The 21,608-nt window shown below is 41.1% G+C and overlaps 1 protein-coding gene across 1 annotated transcript in view; it reads left to right on the top strand.

Annotated features, from left to right (window-relative positions):
* Positions 1-21,025, top strand: part of LOC135477823 (solute carrier family 23 member 1-like) — a 29,251-nt gene extending 8,226 nt beyond the window's left edge. Inside the window, exons 6-18 of the mRNA XM_064758027.1 lie at positions 1,212-1,349; positions 2,574-2,731; positions 5,171-5,268; positions 8,817-8,893; positions 9,867-10,048; positions 10,587-10,707; positions 12,425-12,581; positions 13,057-13,206; positions 14,099-14,202; positions 15,385-15,514; positions 15,849-15,992; positions 16,902-16,997; positions 20,775-21,025. Coding sequence (XP_064614097.1) covers positions 1,212-1,349; positions 2,574-2,731; positions 5,171-5,268; positions 8,817-8,893; positions 9,867-10,048; positions 10,587-10,707; positions 12,425-12,581; positions 13,057-13,206; positions 14,099-14,202; positions 15,385-15,514; positions 15,849-15,992; positions 16,902-16,997; positions 20,775-21,025 — 1,806 coding nt within the window. The remainder of the gene's footprint in view (positions 1-1,211; positions 1,350-2,573; positions 2,732-5,170; positions 5,269-8,816; positions 8,894-9,866; positions 10,049-10,586; positions 10,708-12,424; positions 12,582-13,056; positions 13,207-14,098; positions 14,203-15,384; positions 15,515-15,848; positions 15,993-16,901; positions 16,998-20,774) is intronic.
* Positions 21,026-21,608: the final 583 nt, after the last annotated feature.

Here is a 21,608-nt window from a genome sequence, read left to right as displayed (position 1 = left end):
CTCACACAACACACAGGATCTAACAAATGCTACAAGGCGAAATATGTACATCCCATGTATAGGAACCTTAAGTACATTGCTCTCCAAGTAAAGGTAGTTTACAATGTCAAAACTGAAACTATCCCTCTCGTAAAGCTTGCGTGAGAGGAAACGGCTTTGGTCTTTGTACAAATATAGGTCCAGATAAGATATACCATCTGGAAAGTCTGTGGTTTTCTTTAATTCCAGCGCCAGTGGGTAAATATCCTTCACAGCCTTTGTTATACATGGATTATTTAAGGCTAGCAGATTGTCAACATACCGTTTTCTGAATGATAAAGATTTTAGATAGTATGTCGGCCGTAGTAGGTGAAAAGTCCCATCTGGTCAATCCTCAGGATAAGCCGCTCTTATATCTAAATCAAATACAACGCTATGATGTAAAATTTGTTTGCGGATTTATCACGGGAAGGGAACTGAAGGGAATAGAAGCCGCTTTATCTGATAAAGTACCGCGGCTGTCTATGCTGGTTTGCGGTATTGTTCACGCTACATGGATTCCCTGGTAGTCAGGCTGTCGTGTGACCGAGGAGTTCACCGAAGTAAAGCGGTGTTACTGTCAGTCCTGTGGTTGTATGGGCTTTGATCAATTTTTGTGTTGATGTCAGTTATGTGTTCGTTTGCTTTTCGAAGTCAATTTGGGTTTTGGGATATTGTGAATTATCTATTCATGTGGATTTAGGATTCAGTTGGGTTTTGGGTTATTGTGAGCTTTGTATTCATGTGGATTTAGGATTTAGTTGGGTTTTGGGTTATTGTGAGCTTTGTATTTTTGTGGATTTAGGATTCGGTTGGATTTTGAGTTATTGTGAGCTATATGTTCATGTGGATTTAGGATTCAGTTGGGTTTTGGGTTATTGTGAGCTTTGTATTTATGTGCGATTTGGATTCAGATGGCTTTGGAGGTGATGTGAATTATGTATTAATGTGAGTGTGGTTTCATTTTGGTTTGATTGGGGTTGTTGTGGGTTGCGTGTTGATGTGGGTTTTGGATTCATTTGGGGATTTAGGATAATGTTATGTATTCATATTAGTTTTGGGTCTGTTTGGTTTTCATGTCCATTTCACCTTGAATAAATGACTACGGCTTGGTTTTCGTTCAACACAGCTTCTGAACCGGATATTTCACTGTACATATATGAAGCAGTCGGAAACGTTTGTATATTTTGTAGAAGGACGACGAAAGTTGTGTTGAGCGCAGTCCGATATATCCCGACAATATCCAGGTAGAGATGACCTCGCCACACGAACTCTTGTACAAGATTGATGACATTCCTCCATGGTACATGTGTATTTTGCTGGGGTTTCAGGTGAGTTGGTACACATACATTTATGTATATATTTAATAATAGCTGCTGGGGCCTTCGTGGCTCAGTTGGTTAGAACGCTAGAGCAGCGTAATAACCCACAAGTCCAGCTGGTGCTGGCTTCCTTTCCGGCCGTAAGTGGGAAGGTCTGGCACCAACCTGCGGATGGTCGTAGGGGTCTCAAGGGTTCTGATTGGTTTCCTCCCACCATAATACTGGCCGCCGTCGTATCAGTGAAATATTCTTTTGTACGGCGTAAAACACCAATCAAATAATTAAGAAAGAAAGAAAGAAAGAAATAAAATAATAGCTGCTGCCGTGGTCACTGAATGGATGCCATTTAAAGAGTGACTATTTCACATATAAGAACCCGTCGTAATATTCTCCAAATGCATACTGAATGATTAAGGATCCCCCCCCCCCCCCCCCCTTCCCCCTGCAATGGGAACGGAAACATACAGCTAAACCTAGCCCCGCGGAAAACACCACATCACGCAAATCACGCTTTTAGTCTTTTGGCCTGCTTTCTGGAACTCTCGATGCTATCCATGGTCACAGACAGGTAGGCTAAGTGAATGGACTAAGCTTAACTCGCGAAGAATTCAGTAAATAAAGTACACAAGTCTACAGATACTAAACACGTAAATGTGGAAAACACTCGGAGAATTTTTGCACGTCTTAGCTACAGCTGAATATACAGGTGTCCATGGCATGTTTGAACAAAGCGACAATAATCTGGGCTAGGTATCGTTACAGCATACATTTCTTGTAATGGTTTAAGATTAAACATGCCTGTACCCTTATCCATATCCTGAATTCTACCAAGACAATATGTAATGGATGAATTCTTTTCCTCACCTGGTCACAAAATTGTATCCAAATCCTGACATAATTTTTCCGTAAAGTTGACGAGAGACATGTTTGCCGAAAAAAGCATAACATAAACATATGCAGCAAATGACGTGCATCCTTGATAAGCTGACTTACTGCGACGATAAGACCGTTGAACAATGAGGCCGCGTGTTCGAATCTAGCTCTCGCTGGTTCCGCTGAGGTTTTAAGCCAGCATGTTTAGCGAAAGGCCGTGGTTTTCCTCTTGGAGATCTTACTTCCAGCACCCATAATCAATACCCACGTCGTATAAGCGCAAATTTCTTGGAGTCCACGTTAAACACCAGTGGAATAAATATCGTTGAAATGCTATGGATTTACGTTATCTGATTGCAGCACTATTTGACAATGTTTGGCAGCACCTTATCTGTGCCTCTTGTCCTTGCACCGCACCTCTGCATGGCAAAGGATTATCTAGGACTCAGTCAACTCGTCAGCACAACATTCTTCGTATCGGGCATCTGTACAATTCTCCAAAGTACACTGGGAAACAGGTGAGTGCAATGTTTTAGGAGCAGGGTACACCCGCACCCGACAAAATGAGCCATTTTGGGCTCAACTCCAAACTTTTAATGTTCTTTACCAAACAATTTATTTGAAGGTAGATTCAAACTTTGGATTACCACTTCTTCGAATTTGTACTACAGAACATAACATCAGGAGAGAAAGTTTTGTGGAATGGAAATCGCTTTGTGAAAGATGTCACAGTTTGTCATAGATATGATTTTCTGCAGCTCTGTGGTTGCCTATAGAAGGACTTTCTGTAAAGAAACCAAATGTTTGCTTTTTTGTAGTGGAAACAGTATTCAAAATTATGAACTGTCCACTGCTAGAATACATCAACCCCAACCTATGCCACTGAGTTCTTTCTGTAAACAGATTCAGTGTTCCTTTCTGTTAGTAAATCCTTCTTTTAGCACTTGTGCCTATCTGCCATTTTCGGGGCCTCCGTGGTTGGTTAGCGCGCTAGCGCAGCATATTGACCCAGGAGCCTCTCACTAATACGGTCCTTGTGAGTTCAAGTCCAGCTTAATGCTGTCTTCCTCTCCGGCAGTAAGTGGGAAGGTCTTCCAGCAACCTGGGAATTGTCGTGGGTTTTCCCCGAGCAGTTTCCTCCCACAAGCTGGCCGCCGTTGTATAAGCGAACTATTCTTGAGTACGGCGTACAACAACAATCAAATAAATAAAATAAATAAATAAATCTGCCATTTTGAGTTTCCCGTCTCATTCTATTCACCAAACACGATACTTTGCTATTCTTTATCATACAGCTATATCACAGTTTGATATTACACAGCTATATCACAATTTGCTATTACACAGCTTTGTCACAATTTGCTTTTACACAGCTATTTCACAATTTGCTTTTACACAGCTATTTCACAATTTGTTTTTACACAGCTATTTCACAATTTGCTTTTACACAGCTATACCACAATTTGCTATTAGACAGCTATATCACAATTTGCTTTTACACAGCTATTTCACAATTTGTTTTTACACAGCTATTTCACAATTTGCTTTTACACAGCTATACCACAATTTGCTATTAGACAGCTATTTCACAATTTGCTTTTACACAGCTATTTCACAATTTGTTTTTTACACAGCTATTTCACAATTTGCTTTTACACAGCTATACCACAATTTGCTATTAGACAGCTATATCACAATTTGCTTTTACACAGCTATATCACAATTTGCTATTACAGCTATATCACAATTTGCTTTTACACAGCTATTTCACAATTTGCTTTTACACAGCTAAATCACAATTTGCTTTCACACAGCTATGTCACAATTGACTACTGTGAAGTTCACAGATACATCACTGTAAATACGTTCCGTTGAGTCACCCTGTTCTTATGTCCTGTTGCACTAAGCAGTCGTTTGAAACCTCGTTATCAACTAGTTGTTTATTATCAACTACCGTTCAATTCTATAATATTCTGTTAATATTCAGTCTATTACCAAATTAGTGGCCGGTGCCATGTCATTTTTCTATTACTGTATGTTAATAATATTATGGTTACATTTTGCTTTTTAATGGGTTCTATGAATGTGTCTTAATGATTGGGGTCCGGTTTTATCTTACTTAAAACGACCAAATGAGGTGTGTGAGGAATTTCGAATTTGGATGAGTTATGCCCGATAAATACCCCAAACTGTGGTATGGACAGTTTACTTGGCCTGTTGACCAAATAAACTTTATTAAAAATTATTTCATTCATTTAATTATTTGTTAATAATAAATGTTATTTTATTCGTTTATTTGATTGTTCTTTAACACATACTCAAGAATTACGATCACATATACGATGGATGTCATTTTACGTGTGGAGGAAACCGACGTGCAGTTGTTAAACCTGAAGCCTTTGACAAGTTGCTGGCGTAAATCTCCACACGTGATATACAAATACGTACACCACGTTGGGGGAAGACGAGTAGTCTTCAAGGAAAGGGTAGATAGCGCTAACAATCATACGAATACGTGTAGGTGCTAATTCCCTGTGGATCTCCAGGTGGTCTGAACACTTGGCATTGTTTTAATGTGATTGTATGTTAAATGTGATAATAACACAGCAGTTTTTTTTAGTAATTTCACACCAGTGAGGTCTAATAAATTGCAGCTAACATCACTGAATGGTGCTCTTGGGCGTGCAATTTGCTACTATCTAGGCATTTACCTGAACTGTTGGAATAAAACCCGCACTGAAGTAAACTGACAATAGGTCGTATTTCACCAGTTACATGCGACCATTTGCCAGTTGTCACACTGTCGTCACTGCTCTAGTTTTTCACCGATATGTTGTATGTCGTTAATCATAACATGTGCATTAACGACTGAAAAGCCGGCATCTTCACCACGTCCTACTCCATTATTTTTTTTTTCATTTTATACATGTGAACAATTTTGTGTGTGTGTTTTTCAGGCTACCAATAATCCAGGGGGCAACCTTTGCCTTCCTGACCCCCTCGATCGCCATTCTTAGTCAGCCTCAGTGGGAATGTCCCTTCACTGCAGTCAATGGTATGATAATGTGCATTTTTCCAATCTGGAAATCACGAAAAGGCGTTTGACAAAACATAATCAATATTGTTTGCAAAAAGGTCAACTGGATCTATGCTTCGAAACAAACATTCATATACCAGCCGTCAAGTAATAAGAACGTTCCAGGTCAACAATTCCAAGGCCATATCCTCAAAACGACTCCAACACAAACCACCAAAGAACTAAGAAAGTATGTAAAGTACGAAAATAGGGCGGAATCCTGCAGAGAGAATCAGTCAGCAGTTTACAGTGATGCTGGAAAGACGCATGGTATGTTCTAGGCGACTGAGTGAAATCAGTATTCAAATCGTGTACCATGCTAGAATCTCAGTGTCGCTTTGATTGCAGCTGTTCATACATCCAACGTGGCGATCTAATTTAACAGGATGATTATACGGTCCTAGCCCTGGGTTAAGCGGAATGCGACACAATCATGAAGCAGATGACTCACACATTTTCGCCGAAAGTGGAATAAACAGTGACGTTGTCACTAGAGTGTGTGTGTTTGTGAGGGGGTGAGGGTGGGAGGGGGTGGTGATGGGAAATCGACGTGGTTCCATTCATTAAACAGCATTTAACACCAGTCACCCTTATGGGGGTGAGTTCAATTTGTAATGGCGTGTACCCGTCCGAAGTGGTCGATTTACGCCACCGACGGAACTTAAATTGGTAGTTGTTTTGGCTAGGCTAAATCAAGGAATGCAGCAAATAGATAAATAACTTTATACATTTTTATAAAATTGACTTTATAAAACTTGTTTTTACATAAAAAACCAGTTAAGTCAGGAATTGATCATCTTTTTCATTGACTTACATTGAGCAGATATGAAATGGGCAGTGGGTGATCTTTCCTAGTCTTAGGGATATTGTAAATTATCCCTATTTGTATAGCAATATACCAAAGGGTCCTGTATATGGCGTATACATATCTCGCCTTGTAGTAATTGTGATGACCTTAATCTGCGTCACACGTTGTTAGTTCAAAAACTAGTTTTTCAAGGATACTCCAGTAAACGCCTTCATTCTAAGTTTCTCAAATTTTACAATGAGTATAATACTCTCGTTGGCAGGTATGGACAGAGCGTTCAGAATCTCTGTCGATCTGCATTGTGATCAACCACATAGACGGCGCTGTTATCTTTATGTACATATCCATCGCGTACATGGTATTTAACAACATAAATGTCGCTGGTTGCCGAGTGTAACCGTCTATCTTGTAGACAGCTTTTATACAGAACAAGCATGTCATGTGTAACATCATAGACGGCGTTTCTTGTAGAATTAGATCCTTACATATTAACGGGAAAGACGTAATCGTCCGTTACTTTTGAACCACAGTCTGTTCGTTTAAGCGTGTAACGCACGTCATTTTCAAACTGGATTTAATACCGCTTAACCTGGGGCTGGGGGCCGTAAAGGCAGCCATGCTCATTACATCTGCATGATGCCCTTATGAACAGTTGCGATCAAAGCGCGAGTGAGATACCTTGTTTAATTGTTATTTGACCGGGAAATCATTCATGATCTACGCATTTGAATTTTGATATGGAATTCATGCCTGAAATATCAGCTGTCTGCCCGGCATCATTGAAAACTGATGACCGCTTCTCTCTTGTGTGTTACCGCCTTTATTTCCTATTTGTATAATATCTTACATATCTTTGTCTTTGGGAGCTAGTGTTAAACGTTGTTTTGGAAATGGATATTGCTATTATCGACTTAGAACGCCCTTTACGGACTACGAGTGGTATACGAATGTTCGACATGACGCTTGTATAGGGACAACTATAGCTCGTTTCCAAGCACGGGGTAAATGCATAGCATTCCACACACTATTACGTGTATATGAAAGCTGTAAAATGTTCAAACACTTATGCGGCAAATTACGGATCATAGCTTATGTTATGCCACCTTTCTCCAGGAGAAGAGTCAATCGTTGGGGATAAGGACTACTTAAGTTCGTTCAAGTTAAAATCGTCATTAACGGACAAATCATCAAACTGGATATTATTGAATGGTTGTATGCGCTCCATATCTGACTTATGTAAGATAAACGCAGGACTGTAGTTGTCCGAACTAGATACATAGGAAAAGTTATCAGCCAATATATTGGCCTTATAAATATTGGTGACATTGTTAGTTCCCTGATCTACTGCCAGTCACCCTCATAAAATTGAGCTGGTGTACATACTGACGATTTTGACCATTCCACCAACCCACCCCAAATTTATAAATCTATTCGCTCTGTCAAAGGTAGTAATGATAAAGTAAGGTTTTTAATTCGCGTATAAACAGTGTCTGAGGAGATATCTCAACTTATTGGAAAAGTGGATCTTTGATGAAATAAATACAATATATCACTATATGTTTAAAGAGCCATTCAATGAAGAGCTTCCTAAAGATGTTTCGTTTTCTTGTTCGGACAAGAGTCTTGGTTTCCACGCATAGATCAGTATTCTGTCTTGTTTTAATCCAGTGGGTTTACACATCCTTTTGGCTAAGTGTCCGTAGCTTCATTTAAAACGTAGGAAACCAGGGTGCCCGGTGTATCTACCTTTGATCACTACCATGTAATTTGGCAAACCTCTTGTCTTCACGCCGTAGTCATAACAGGCAGAGCTGAATTTGAACATGGATTTCATTGGTTAAATGCCTGACAGTCGCTGTAAGCCAGTGATTCAATCATCTAAGTGAAATTTTCCGTCTCAAAACCTAATCGTGGAGATGTTATGTAAGAATATGTTCTGATGTTTCTTTGGCATCCAGGGTTTTTCAAAAACATCCAGTTTTGAAACGAAGTTTGTCAGAAATATTCAGTTGCATTTCTTGCCCATAATCAAATGTAACATTTTACTTTACTGTCGGGAAATGCTTCCAATATTAGACAGATTTTCTGGAGAAAAAAAAACATAAAAATGATGCCAAAATTAGATGAAAGAGCGTCAAAGATTATTTGCAAATATGAGCCTTAATATTTCATTGGGTTTTTTGTTTCAAGAGAAAAAGGGTATTTGAAAATATTTTTGTATGGTGGGTACTTGGGATCAACTTTTGGTATTTATCGTTGTTGCATAAAAATGTTCTAAATAAGGATATGAAGCTTAACTAATAAATTTATCTGAATGTAAATTTGTTGTTCATATCGAAACATATGCATTTAATCTAAATTATGATAATATTTATGAACACATTAAAAATATAAATATGATCCAAATTGAGGTTTAATACATTTGTTAGCTGAAAAGAACAAATTCTAGTGCAAACATATTTATTAAACCTGTGTTACATCCTCATTTATGACATTATTTAACAAACACTATAAATACCAAAAAGGTGGTCCCAAATACCCACCATAGAAAAATATTTTCGAGAGTCTTTTTCTCCTTAAAGAAAAATCGGAAAAAATATTGAAGACCACATTTAGGAGTAACTTTTCTCACTCTTTCACCGAATTTTTATGTCATTTTTATGTTTTCTCCATCTTTAAAGATCAGTCGGAATTTCATGTTATCTATTCCTTTCAGGAGCAGATAATGAAAACACAACTTTGCCTGAGAACGGAGGGGCGGAGCACCGCCAGATGTGGCAAGAAAGATTGCGCGAGGTAAAGAATGACCAACTTTCTCTATCGATCAAGGGGACAATACTCTCTCAAGCACTACAACACGATAAAAGAAAAATATACATTTGTGTCCTATCTACCATTGTTGAAAAATCGCTGCATGTTTATTGTGGGCCAAGATTCTTGAAAGCTGCGCTAAACGCCAATTAAATATCTAATGAAGGAAACCATATGTAAACAGCAGACGATTTGGGCGTGCACTCGCTGGCTCTGATGGTTAAAAAGCTGGCACGCTGCGATCATCAAGCGCTTGACCCCAATGAGTTATCGCGTTCGAATCCAGCCGTGGCTGTTTATGCTGTCCGCTTTAAGTCTGTAGTTTCGTGAGATACTTGGCGAAGGGCGGTGGTTAACTCAGACCACACGGGTTTAATCAACCCATTAAGGTTGCCGCATGTCACATCAGTGAAAAATTCATGAGCACGTTGTTAATCACCGATAAATCAATCAATAAATCCATCAATCAGCCGATATTTATTTAAGCGCATTGGACAGGTGTGTTTGACAGTAACTATAGCACATTGTGAACTCTCTAACTGTATCTCTTCTTTATTCAAACTTATACAATCGTAGTTGCGAGAAAAATCGTCACCAATTTAAAATAGTTCCAATGTTTTTGTTCGAATGAATGATTGTTGTTTAACTCCACTTCAATAGTATTACAGCAAATCGCGTGGGAATTTATTTATTTATTTCATTGGAGTTTTACGCCGTACTCAAGAATATTTCACTAATACGGCGGCAGCCAACACCTTGAAGAGAGAACATTTCGCAGGTTTGGCGACACCTCTGTGCAAAAAGTACAGCTGGTGGGATACTCTTAAACTTATCTCAGTGTTGGCACATGTATGATTGTTCGAGAACTGACGTTTCCAGATAACGTCATTTTAGAAATGATAAAACTCATATCCTCATTTTTTTTTTGTTTTTTTTGTTTTTGTTTTTTTTTTCTCAGCTGCAGGGAGCGATCATGGTGGCCTCTCTGTTTCAAGTTGCTATCGGTTTTAGCGGAATTATGGGTCTAATTTTAAAATTCATCGGCCCTCTAGCGGTGACCCCAACGGTGACGATGATTGGCTTGTCTTTGTTTAGCGCAGCGGCAGAGAAGGCTTCTAAGCAATGGTGGATCGCTATAATGTAAGGCAGCTGAAAGCTCAAGGATGGTTTCTTATAACTCTGCCTTGGTAGGACGTAAGAAAGCTGAAAAAAAAGGATTTCTAATAGTTTTAGATTCATATAATAAACAATTGAAAGCTCATAGATGGTTTATGATAATTATGGATTGATATAATGAAAGAAAATGTGTCTAAACCATTCTGGATGGCTACAATATTATAAAAATGAATATGAAAAATGAAATATGCACATGGAGTATGTTGGAAAGGTCTGAATTTTTCTGATACCGAGATAAACAAAATAATCAAGATAATCATATTTTCGTTAAATAGCTATTCAAAACAATTTATTGTAAAAGCGTTAAAGAAATAACCACAATCTTTCGATATGTGTATGTGTCTCTAATTCTGAAATCTTTACATACAAGTCTGTGTTCATAGACTGGATGAAGTGGCCGTTGTACAATTTTGAAATGTCTTGGTCAAGAGCTAGCCCAACAAAGTCTTTCAGTTAAATATGCGTCAAATCTGTCAGTTAACCAATCGATTTTGTATTCCAGGACAATAGTGTTTATTGGCGCCTTTTCTCAGTACCTCAGGGAAGTGTCTGTTCCGTGCCCAGCATGGCGAAAGGGGGCTGGTTGTAAAACAACAACTGTACCGATATTCAAACTATTTCCCGTAAGTGTTAAGAAAGATGCTATACCAGAGGAACTGTACTTTATACTGAAACACAGGTACAGGAATCTCAACACTCCAAACTCAAAACACTTCTGCAATGAGAGTTTCATCCCAAAAATGTGTCACGCGTTTTTATGTAAGCCAAATCCTTTTCATAAACACAATCATCTTCATGAGATGATTTCAAGTCAAGAAGATTGCCAGGAAATTGCCTAAGGAACGATGGTTCTCTCCGAAACTCTACACTGTTGACCCATCTACAAAAACTGACAGCCTTGGTCTTTGTAGAATATTCTTGAGTATATGGTGAAACACACCAATCCATCCATTCAGCGTTATTGTAACCGCCATATACAGACGTCTCAACCTTTGTTCAGCATCTATTCTGCTGCTGGGATAAGCATCCTCAAGGCCAGCTCCCTTTGCTTTGTTTTAATGTTGTTTTTCATTCAATGCGATTCCATTACAGCATTCTGAGTAATTCTAGAACAGTGACGTCTCATAAATGACAACACTTCTATATAGGTCAGTGGACGTGCAACTGGTTAACATCTAAGCATTTACATGAACAGTTAGAATAAAACCTTAATTGAGATAAGTTGACGAGAAATCATATTTCAGCTGTTACATATGACTATTTCCAGACATTATTACCAAACTGCTCTGATTTTCCTCTCTATTTTTGTTTTAAGTGTTTTGTTATAAAACAACCATGTTTCTGACATTGCTCATTCCTTGGTACAAGGTTAATGGAAACTAAACCAATTGTCATCGGACGAAGAAAGGAAACGTCATATTGCACCGCTTGACAATATTTACATGTTTGAATATTTCCGCACTTTGGTTGCTAAAGTGTATGAGCGTTTGTAAGCCTCAGACCCTGCCTCATTCTCCAGCCTTGTCATAATTGTGACCTATAAAACACCCGGAAAAACCCTCTATGTATTAATCCGTCTTAAATAATACGTCATATACACTTTCATGGTACTTCTGAGGTTTGTGTTGGTTGTTTTTGGTGTTTTGTAAGTTGTGCCTGGGTCATCATGCTTGGTCTCAGTTGTTCAAGACTGTCTTAAGGCGTAATAGCAGATTTAGTTTTAAGACAAGTTTTGTATCCTGCCCAAAAATAATTGTTTATCAGTATATTTAATAAAAATAAATCTGCTGCTGTTCCCTTTGATCTCTGTACAACTGTACTAATTGCTGTTTTTTTGTTGAAATTGTAAATATGTAATTTGACTTAATACCGGTATTAGTTAATATACTTTTGAACAACCGAGCCATGGTGTCTTCGAGTTGAAGCTTCGGAGAGGCATTACTGTATTTGTGCAACCTGTGTATGATCGTTGGTTTCCTGCTGGCCGCCGTCGTATAAGTGAAGTATTCTTGAGAGAGAAGTAAAACATCATTCAAATAAATAAATAAATACTATATTTGGACCCTCGCTGGCCCACATTGTTATAGAGCAACGATTGATTGTCAAGCCCTATAGAGTGATGTTGTGTGTTCGAATCTTCAGTTTGAAGTCAAGGGGATTCTTTGGTGAAATGCTGTCAAATGAGTGATAAGTTTTATAATACGGCGGTAAACACCAAGTCAGTGCAATCTATACAAACGTGGTTGTTAGGACTGGTAAGAGGAGACAGCGTCTTGATTTGTTCGAGCTAATGGGAAGACAGACTTTAACCTTATACTTGTTCTTAACTGGTATTTGTAGATCATCATGGCTATTGCTCTGTCATGGTTGATTTGCTTTCTGCTTACTGTCACCAACGTCCTTCCGACAAGTCCCGGGGAGTGGGGCTACGAGGCTAGAACCGACAACAAAACCTACGTCATCAGGGAAGCAGCATGGTTTAGATTTCCTTACCCTGGTAAGCACACGTATACCTGTAACGTCATGTAACGGCATATGCTTTTAAATCACAGTAACAAAAAGGCTCAATGACCCAGGAGCCTCTCAACAACGTTGGCTTCCTTTATGGTCGTATGTGGGACGGCCTGGCAGCAAAATGCGGATGATCTTGGATTTCGAGCCCGGTTTCCTCGCACCATTATGCTGGGCGCCGACGTATAAGTGAAATTTTCTTGAGTACACCAATCAAATAAAAAAATAAATAACAAAAAAGGCTTCGAAAGTGTCAGCGTCCATAACAAGACAAAAATAGACATAGTTTTTCTAAAATGGATGTAAAATTACGAAACTCGAAGTTGTGCTGTAACATTGTTACGGGCTGACCAACTGACAGACTAGGGGATACAGACAAAATGTAAACCAGTAGTCCCCGAAGGCACCAACGGTAGATGTTAAGCTCAGAGAACTCGCTAATATTTTTTGTCGTGTTGCAGGTCAGTGGGGACTTCCCACAGTGAGTGGTTCGGGAGTTTTCGGAATGGTCGCCGGAGTTTTGGCCTCAATGATGGAATCGGTTGGAGACTATTACGCATGCGCCAGACTGAGTGGCGCCCCACCACCGCCAGCACACGCTGTTAACAGAGGTACGATATCCCCATGAGTGTGGGGGGGGGGGGGAGCTGTCCGTCGACAAGTGGTTAAGGTAATCGGATTTCATTCGCTAGATGGTGATGAAGAACGATCAAATAAATAAATCAGTAAATCTCTGAACACGAGGCGTGGAATGATTTGCATTCTCGGACATGGGATTTTCTGGATTCCATTGGTCCCTTTGTTCAATAAGGACCTTGCATCTTGGTCAAAATAAAGGAGCATGAAGAAAAGTCGGATCCCACTGAGATGATATGTCAAACGTGGAAAACGTGGAAATTTCTTCGGGACACACTCCAGTTTCCTTCACTCATGAAACTGGCCATCCTATGTATTTCATCTTATTTAAATAACGAATAGGTTGGTGAGTCGCCGGGGTTAGGTATAGTAAAAATCAGCATGACTTGAATCAATAGCCGAAGTTTTCCTCCACAAGCACAAGTCTATTACGAGAAGGTGACATTTTAACTAAAAACGTTAAGTTGTCGTGTTGTAATGTTCATAAATGGCGTTTACGTGCGTGGTCAGCGCAACAACGCGATATTGTATACCTTAATACGACATATGAACTCACAGAGTAGATCAATATCCCAATAACCAGCAAATCACTGAATTTGTTTGCAACCTAACTGTAACCTAAGTGAACTGGTCACTTCTGGTGAGAATCTCCGAATGGTAAGAATGCTAGCGCACCACAATGACGCAGCAGCCAATCAAATAAATAAAGAAATTCATTTCTGGGCATGTCGCGTATTTTGTGCTGTCGCGTTCTGGTTCCGCGTTCCGCACACAATCGATTCAACCGCTGTTTCCTGAGTAAGCACGGTGCTGACAGTTTTTTGCTTTTGAGTTTAATCTTCAGCAGTATATAACGTGGGTTTACAGGTATCGGTATGGAGGGCGTTGGCTGTATACTGGCAGGAGCTTGGGGGACGGGCAATGGCACGACGTCGTACAGCGAGAACGTTGGAGCCATAGGCATAACAAAGGTCTCTTTTCCACTTTGCTTTAACCTTAAGTCATTTGCAAAAATTGATCCATATCGCAGTTTATTTACTTATTCCCCATGTGGACATTTACCTCTGAAAAACTTTTTATTAATCTGTCGCTAATTTGTTAAAGGTATAATTTGCTTGGTACTTTTCAATCACCTTTCATCTCATAACACTCCACACATTCATTTAAGACTGCTTCGGTGGCCTAGTGGTTAGCGGAATTCACCTCAATGTCTGGAGATCTGGGATCAAACCTGTGTGGGGACATACAAAAGACTTCAAAACGCTCATCGCTGAGATGGTAGTGCAAGATAACAGGAGTAGTTGGCCCGGTGTCATTATAATGTAACTGGGTAGGGGAACTGTAGCGGCAATCGCCCTCCCACAAGAAGTCACACTATATGTACACATACGTAATCCTTACATGGCTGAAAAAAATTTAAGTAAGACATAAAAGCGCAAGAGCATACATACATTAATTCCGCTTCCATCTCACTATTTCACTAACCCGATTATTCCACGTTTTTCTCAGTCAGTCTCTCGATCCCCCACATGAACCGAGAATCCGTGCATGACCAGCTCTCACCGTTCGTGTGACATACCTTAGGTTGATTCCGCTCCTTATGTCGTTTCGACTCATTGGTTTGCATCCGCTCCATAGATTGCTTCCGCACCTTAGATTGATTCCGCTTCTTATTATTTTCACTCCTTAGGTTGCTTCCAATCTTTGGCTGTTTCGGCTCCTTAGGTTGTTTTCACTCCTTAGATTGCTTCCGCTCCTTAGGCTGTTTCCGCTGCTTAGGTTGTTTCCACTCCTTAGGCTGCTTTCGCTCCCTAGGCTGTTTATGCTCCTTAGCTTGTTTCCACTCCTTAGGTTGCTTCCGCTCCTTAGGCTGTTTAAGCTCATTAGCTTGTTTCCACTCCTTGGGCTGCTTCCGCTTCACTGGTTGCTTCACCACCTTAGGTTTTTTTCGCTCCTTACGTTGTTTCCGCTACTATCGTTGTTTCCACTCCTTAGGCTCGTCTCCTCCACCAATACGGTGTACATATGGTTTTGCCGGGCATTCCGGTTTCCTCCAGCATAAACCGCGCTGCCATCACATGAGAGGAAAAATTCTTCATTACGCCTTTAAATATCAGTCAAATAATTAAACTGGTTTTATGCGCATTGCTCAGGTTGGCAGTCGTCGTGTTGTCCAGTGGGGAGCCGGGATCATGATACTACTGGGATGTTTGGGCAAGTTTGGCGCCTTGTTCGTCACAATCCCAGATCCCGTCGTTGGAGGAATGTTTATCGTGATGTTCGGTGAGGCTTTATTTTATTTTAGAAAGTATGTCAGTTAAGTGTAAAAGGGTGGCCATTTACTTGTGCCACTCGCCGTTATAATCTGACTAAAGTCGTATATATGGGGAAATATTCGTAAACCAATGAATAACTAAGAAATTGTGAGTATTACGTTTATTATACACACCCAAACCTAAATGCAGATACAGAAACTTGTGGACAAAATATCTAATACAGCGGAATGAGTCTAAGTTAATCGGATTTTAGTGTTTATCAACAGCAAGTTAGAACACAACCAAGAATAGGTCTGTCAGGGACACAGGGTCTAAATTGATTAAAATGTCTTTACTTACAGGCATGATAACAGCCGTGGGTTTATCTAACCTACAGTTTGTTGACCTCAACTCCTCGCGGAACCTCTTCATTCTTGGTTTTTCGATCTTCTCGGCTCTTTGTTTGCCCAGATGGCTAGACAGCCACGGTGACTCCATCAGCACAGGTAAGTAAAGCCGATATAAGTGTTAGGGTGCAACACTACATACGGAGAATGGAAACTCTTCCAGATGCCATCTTGTATCCGCTAACAAACACTTCTTGAAAGCTTACAGTTGTTAGCGTACTAGCGAGGCGCAATGACCCAGCTGCCCTTTTCCGCCCTATTTTGGTGCTTTATTTACTTTCTTATCTTTTTAGTAGTTTGTGTTAAACGCCGTTTTGGCAATTGACCTTGCGATTATTCACCTAGAAGGCCCATATTGGTTGACAGCTGGTGTACGAATGTCTTGTTCGACGCATAGTTTCAAACACGTGTCTGTGGTATGTTCAAGCCCGGTATTGTTCGTACTATTTTCCCCGACAGAGATACATTCAACCTTCACAGGTGACAAGCAATAGTGCATACTTTCTTTATTGCATGGGCCATTGTTCTCCGAAAATGAGTGCCTTTATATACAACCACATTTCAGCGTATATTCCATTGAATAGTTTATCTCTTTTGTTCTAGAATAACTTCAAACATATCTTTGCGTCAATTAGTAGTGTATCTTTCGTTTTACTGCCTCGCACACCACATGTACCAAATATGTAGAATCTTAAAACAACGAGCTTAACAATTTAACTCAATTTTACCCACTCCTTGTCATTATGATAATACTGCTTGTCATTATGATAATACTGCTTGTCATTATGATAATACTCCTTGTCATTATGATAATACTGCTCAACTGCTAATTTTTCTTGATATGAAATTTGCCATTGTTTAAACAAGGTCAATAAAATGTTGTACATTTACTAACAGTCAGGTCTCTGTGTTATTCAGGTGAAACGCACATAAAAACAGCCATTTTTGAGACACGCTGCATATTTACAAACCGTAATAACTAATCGTGTTACTGCTATTTGTCACCAGGTAGCGCTGTTGCGGATCAGATCATCCGGGTTCTACTCAGCACGAGCATGTTTGTTGGTGGACTCGTTGGTTTTGTACTGGATAATACAATTCCAGGTAAAATACCGGTAGGGGTAAATTGACACCTCCCTCAGACCATGACTGCCTCAGTTATCTAAGATTTTTTTTATCACAAATGACATCATGCCCAATTTTAAGTGACCAACGAGGTCTGGAGTTTTGTCAACCACCTGGGAAAAGGCGTGGGTCTCCATAGGTGTTCGACAGAGTAAAGTCTGACGTTTGTGGTAAGAGTGACATGTTTTTCGGATGTGAAATGAGGTGTGTTTATCGATCGGAGGTATATTTGGTGAAAAAACTTTTGAATCGTTTTTTAAGTAAGGAAGAATTTCTCGATCTGATTATGTAATTCGACTCCTGATGTTTTCTTTTATGCGTGATAATAGTGGAACTTAGACGCATCCTACACATGACAGACCGTCAGCATGTATTGGTGGAGTGTATGCCCGCCCCATACATGACACACAGTCACCATCTATTGGCAGAGCGTATACCCGCCCTACACATGACACACCATCAGCATGTATTGGTGGAGTGTTTACCCGCCCTACACATGACACATCGTCAACATGTATTGGTGGAGCACACTGTCAGCATGTATTGGTGGAGTGCATACCCGCCCCACACATGACACACCGTCAGCAAGTATTGGTGGAGTGTTTTCCCGCCCTACACATGACACATCGTCAGCATGTATTGGTGGAGTGTATACCCGCCCCACACATGACACACCGTCAGCATGTATTGGTGGAGTGTTTACCCGCCCCACACATGACATATCGCCAGCATGTATTGGTGGAGTGTATACCCGCCCAACACATGACAGACCGTCAGCATGTATTGGTGGAGTGTATACCCGCCCCACACATGACACACCGTCAGCATGTATTGGTGGGGTGTATACCCGCCCTACACATGACACAGTGTCAGCATGTTTTGGTGGAGTGTATACCCGCCCCACACATGACACATCGTCAGCAAATATTGGTGGAGTGTTTACCCGCCCCACACATGACACATCGTCAGCATGTTTTGGTGGAGTGTATACCCGCCCCACACATGACACATCGTCAGCAAATATTGGTGGAGTGTTTACCCGCCCCACACATGACACATCGTCACCATCTATTGGTGCAGTGTATACCCGTTACACACATGACACATCGCCAGCATGTATTGGTGGAGTATATACCCGCCCTACACATGACACACCGTCAGCATGTATTGGTGGAGTGGTTACCCGCCCTACACATGACACATCGTCAGCATGTATTGATGGAGTGTATACCCGCCCTACACATGACACACCATCAGCATGTATTGATGGAGTGTATACCCGCCCCACACATGACACATCGTCAGCATGTATTGGTGGAGTGTTTACCCGCCCTACACATGACACATCGTCAGCATGTATTGGTGGAGTGTTTACCCGCCCTACACATGACACACCGTCAGCATGTATTGGTGGAGTGTTTACCCGTCCTACACATGACACACTGTCAGCATGTATTGGTGGAGTGTTTACCCGTCCTACACATGACACACTGTCAGCATGTATTGGTGGAGTGTTTACCCGTCCTACACATGACACACTGTCAGCATGTATTGGTGGAGTGTTTACCCGCCCTACACATGACACACTGTCAGCATGTATTGGTGGAGTGTTTACCCGCCCTACACATGACACACCGTCAGCATGTATTGGTGGAGTGTTTACCCGTCCTACACATGACACACTGTCAGCATGTATTGGTGGAGTGTTTACCCGTCCTACACATGACACACTGTCAGCATGTATTGGTGGAGTGTTTACCCGTCCTACACATGACACATCGTCAGCATGTATTGGTGGAGTGTTTACCCGTCCTACACATGACACACTGTCAGCATGTATTGGCGGAGTGTTTACCCGCCCTACACTTGACACATCGTCAGCATGTATTGGTGGAGTGTATACCCGCCCCACACATGACACACCGTCAGCACGTATTGGTGGAGTGTATACCCGCCCTACACATGACACACCATCAGCATGTATTGGTGGAGTGTATACCCGCCCTACACATGACACACCGTCAGCATGTATTGGTGGAGTGTTTACCCGTCCTACACATGGCACACTGTCAGCATGTATTGGTGGAGTGTATACCCGCCCTACACATGACACACCGTCAGCACGTATTGGTAGAGTGTATACCCGCCCTACACATGACACACCATCAGCATGTATTGGTGGAGTGTATACCCGCCCTACACATGACACACCGTCAGCATGTATTGGTGGAGTGTCTACCCGTCCTACACATGACACAATGTCAGCATGTATTGGTGGAGTGTTTACCCGCCCTACACATGACACATCGTCAGCATGTATTGGTGGAGTGTTTACCCGCCCTACACATGACACACCGTCAGCATGTATTGGTGGAGTGTTTACCCGCCCTACACATGACACATCGTCAGCATGTATTGGTGGAGTGTTTACCCGCCCTACACATGACACACCATCAGCATGTATTAGTGGAGTGTATACCCGCCCCACACATGACACATCGTCAGCATGTATTGGTGGAGTGTTTACCCGCCCTACACATGACACATCATTAGCATGTATTGGTGGAGTGTTTACCCGCCCCACACATGACACATCGTCAGCATGTATTGGTGGAGTGTTTACCCGCCCTACACATGACACATCGTCAGCATGTATTGGTGGAGTGTTTACCCGCCCTACACATGACACACCGTCAGCATGTATTGGTGGAGTGTTTACCCGCCCTACACATGACACATCGTCAGCATGTATTGGTGGAATGTTTACCCGTCCTACACATGACACACTGTCAGCATGTATTGGTGGAGTGTTTACCCGTCCTACACATGACACACTGTCAGCATGTATTGGTGGAGTGTTTACCCGCCCTACACATGACACACCGTCAGCATGTATTGGTGGAGTGTTTACCCGTCCTACACATGACACACTGTCAGCATGTATTGGTGGAGTGTTTACCCGTCCTACACATGACACACTGTCAGCATGTATTGGTGGAGTGTTTACCCGTCCTACACATGACACACTGTCAGCATGTATTGGTGGAGTGTTTACCCGCCCTACACATGACACATCGTTAGCATGTATTGGTGGAGTGTTTACCCGCCCTACACATGACACACTGTCAGCATGTATTGGTGGAGTGTTTACCCGCCCTACACATGACACATCGTCAGCATGTATTGGTGGAGTGTATACCCGCCACACACATGACTCACCGTCAGCATGTATTGGTGGAGTGTTTACCCGTCCTACACATGACACACCATTAGCATGTATTGGTAATTGAATAGATATGGAACGACATTGAATACTAAAGAATATCTGGGATTCCCCGGCGAAAATCCCCACTGTCAGACACATTTTTCATTTGATCATTTTTTTTCTTGTTTTTGGAAAATGCGGCCACTGGAGCAAATGGTTTTCACGTTTTGAAACCGTTTGTGATTATCCTGACAAAGTTCAAAACGAAATTGACTAAATTCTAAAAAAAATTGTAATGTGAAATTATTTTTTTTTTACCTAGTGGAATCTGTCACCATCTGATTGCTGTGTTATACTAAGTTAGTGGAAAATCACGTGAAGTTACATGAGATTGACATAAATTTCATGTCATGTTTCACCAAAATCACCGACTCATCCACAACACCCTCATTGCTTTGTTGTTCTTTCTGCAATCTTTCGGTACTGAAATCGCGGGGTAAGCTGGTTATCTCGCCTCATAGCTACTAATATTGTTTCCTATATTTTTGCAGGTACACTTGAGGAACGAGGGTTGACAAAATGGCGGGCGGTTCTCAGTGGTGAATCTGACGCCATACACAGCGGAATAAAATACAGCTGTTACGATTTGCCCTGTATACAGCGTTATATAAACAACTGGCGGTGCACGCGTTATCTCCCTTTCTGTCCGGGAGTCGGTACACCCAAGTCCACCGTAGACAGACAACACAGGGAGCAATTAAATGATAAAGATGCAGATTGGTCTGTTTCAAAAGTGGTTTAGGAATTGCCTTAAGACGAACAAAATGAATCTACAAAACCTTGCCCTACCTCTTTAGAGATTTTATGTCAGTTCGTGTACAATTTCGTCTGAGCCCTGGGGCCAAAACTAGTTTTTCACTCCCTTTGAACTTATTCCAAACATTAGGACCACTGTTTTATGTCCGGCAGAATGCGTGGCGCTGCTAAAAGTTTAGCCAACAGTTAATACAATGTATAGAGTTTTCCCCCAGGCTCTGCCCGGTTTTCTCCCTTTATAATGGGAAATATTTTTGAGTACGACGTTAAACACAAATAAAACAATGTATATAACTGATTTCCCTGCCCTGTGACCGCACATATTTTATTGTTCTGTGTCTGAAATAAAATTGTAGAAATCTTATTGGTTGAAAAAGATTACATTATTGTTTGTACAGTCTCACCCACTAGAGTCCTGACTCGTCACGTGAAGGATAACCTTTGGGGTTTTTTGAACACCACAGGGTTTTCACTAATTTAGTGCACACATCTGTAAGTGTCACGCTGGAAATTTCCACAGTAAGAAAGCAAGATTCCTCCATGTACCCATGAAAATGGACGCAGTTGTA

This window comes from Liolophura sinensis, chromosome 11 (assembly GCF_032854445.1).
Source record: "Liolophura sinensis isolate JHLJ2023 chromosome 11, CUHK_Ljap_v2, whole genome shotgun sequence".
NCBI classification, from domain to species: domain Eukaryota; kingdom Metazoa; phylum Mollusca; class Polyplacophora; order Chitonida; family Chitonidae; genus Liolophura; species Liolophura sinensis.
The sequence above is the reverse complement of the archived record's forward strand: the minus strand, read 5'-3'. Positions and strand labels throughout refer to the sequence as shown.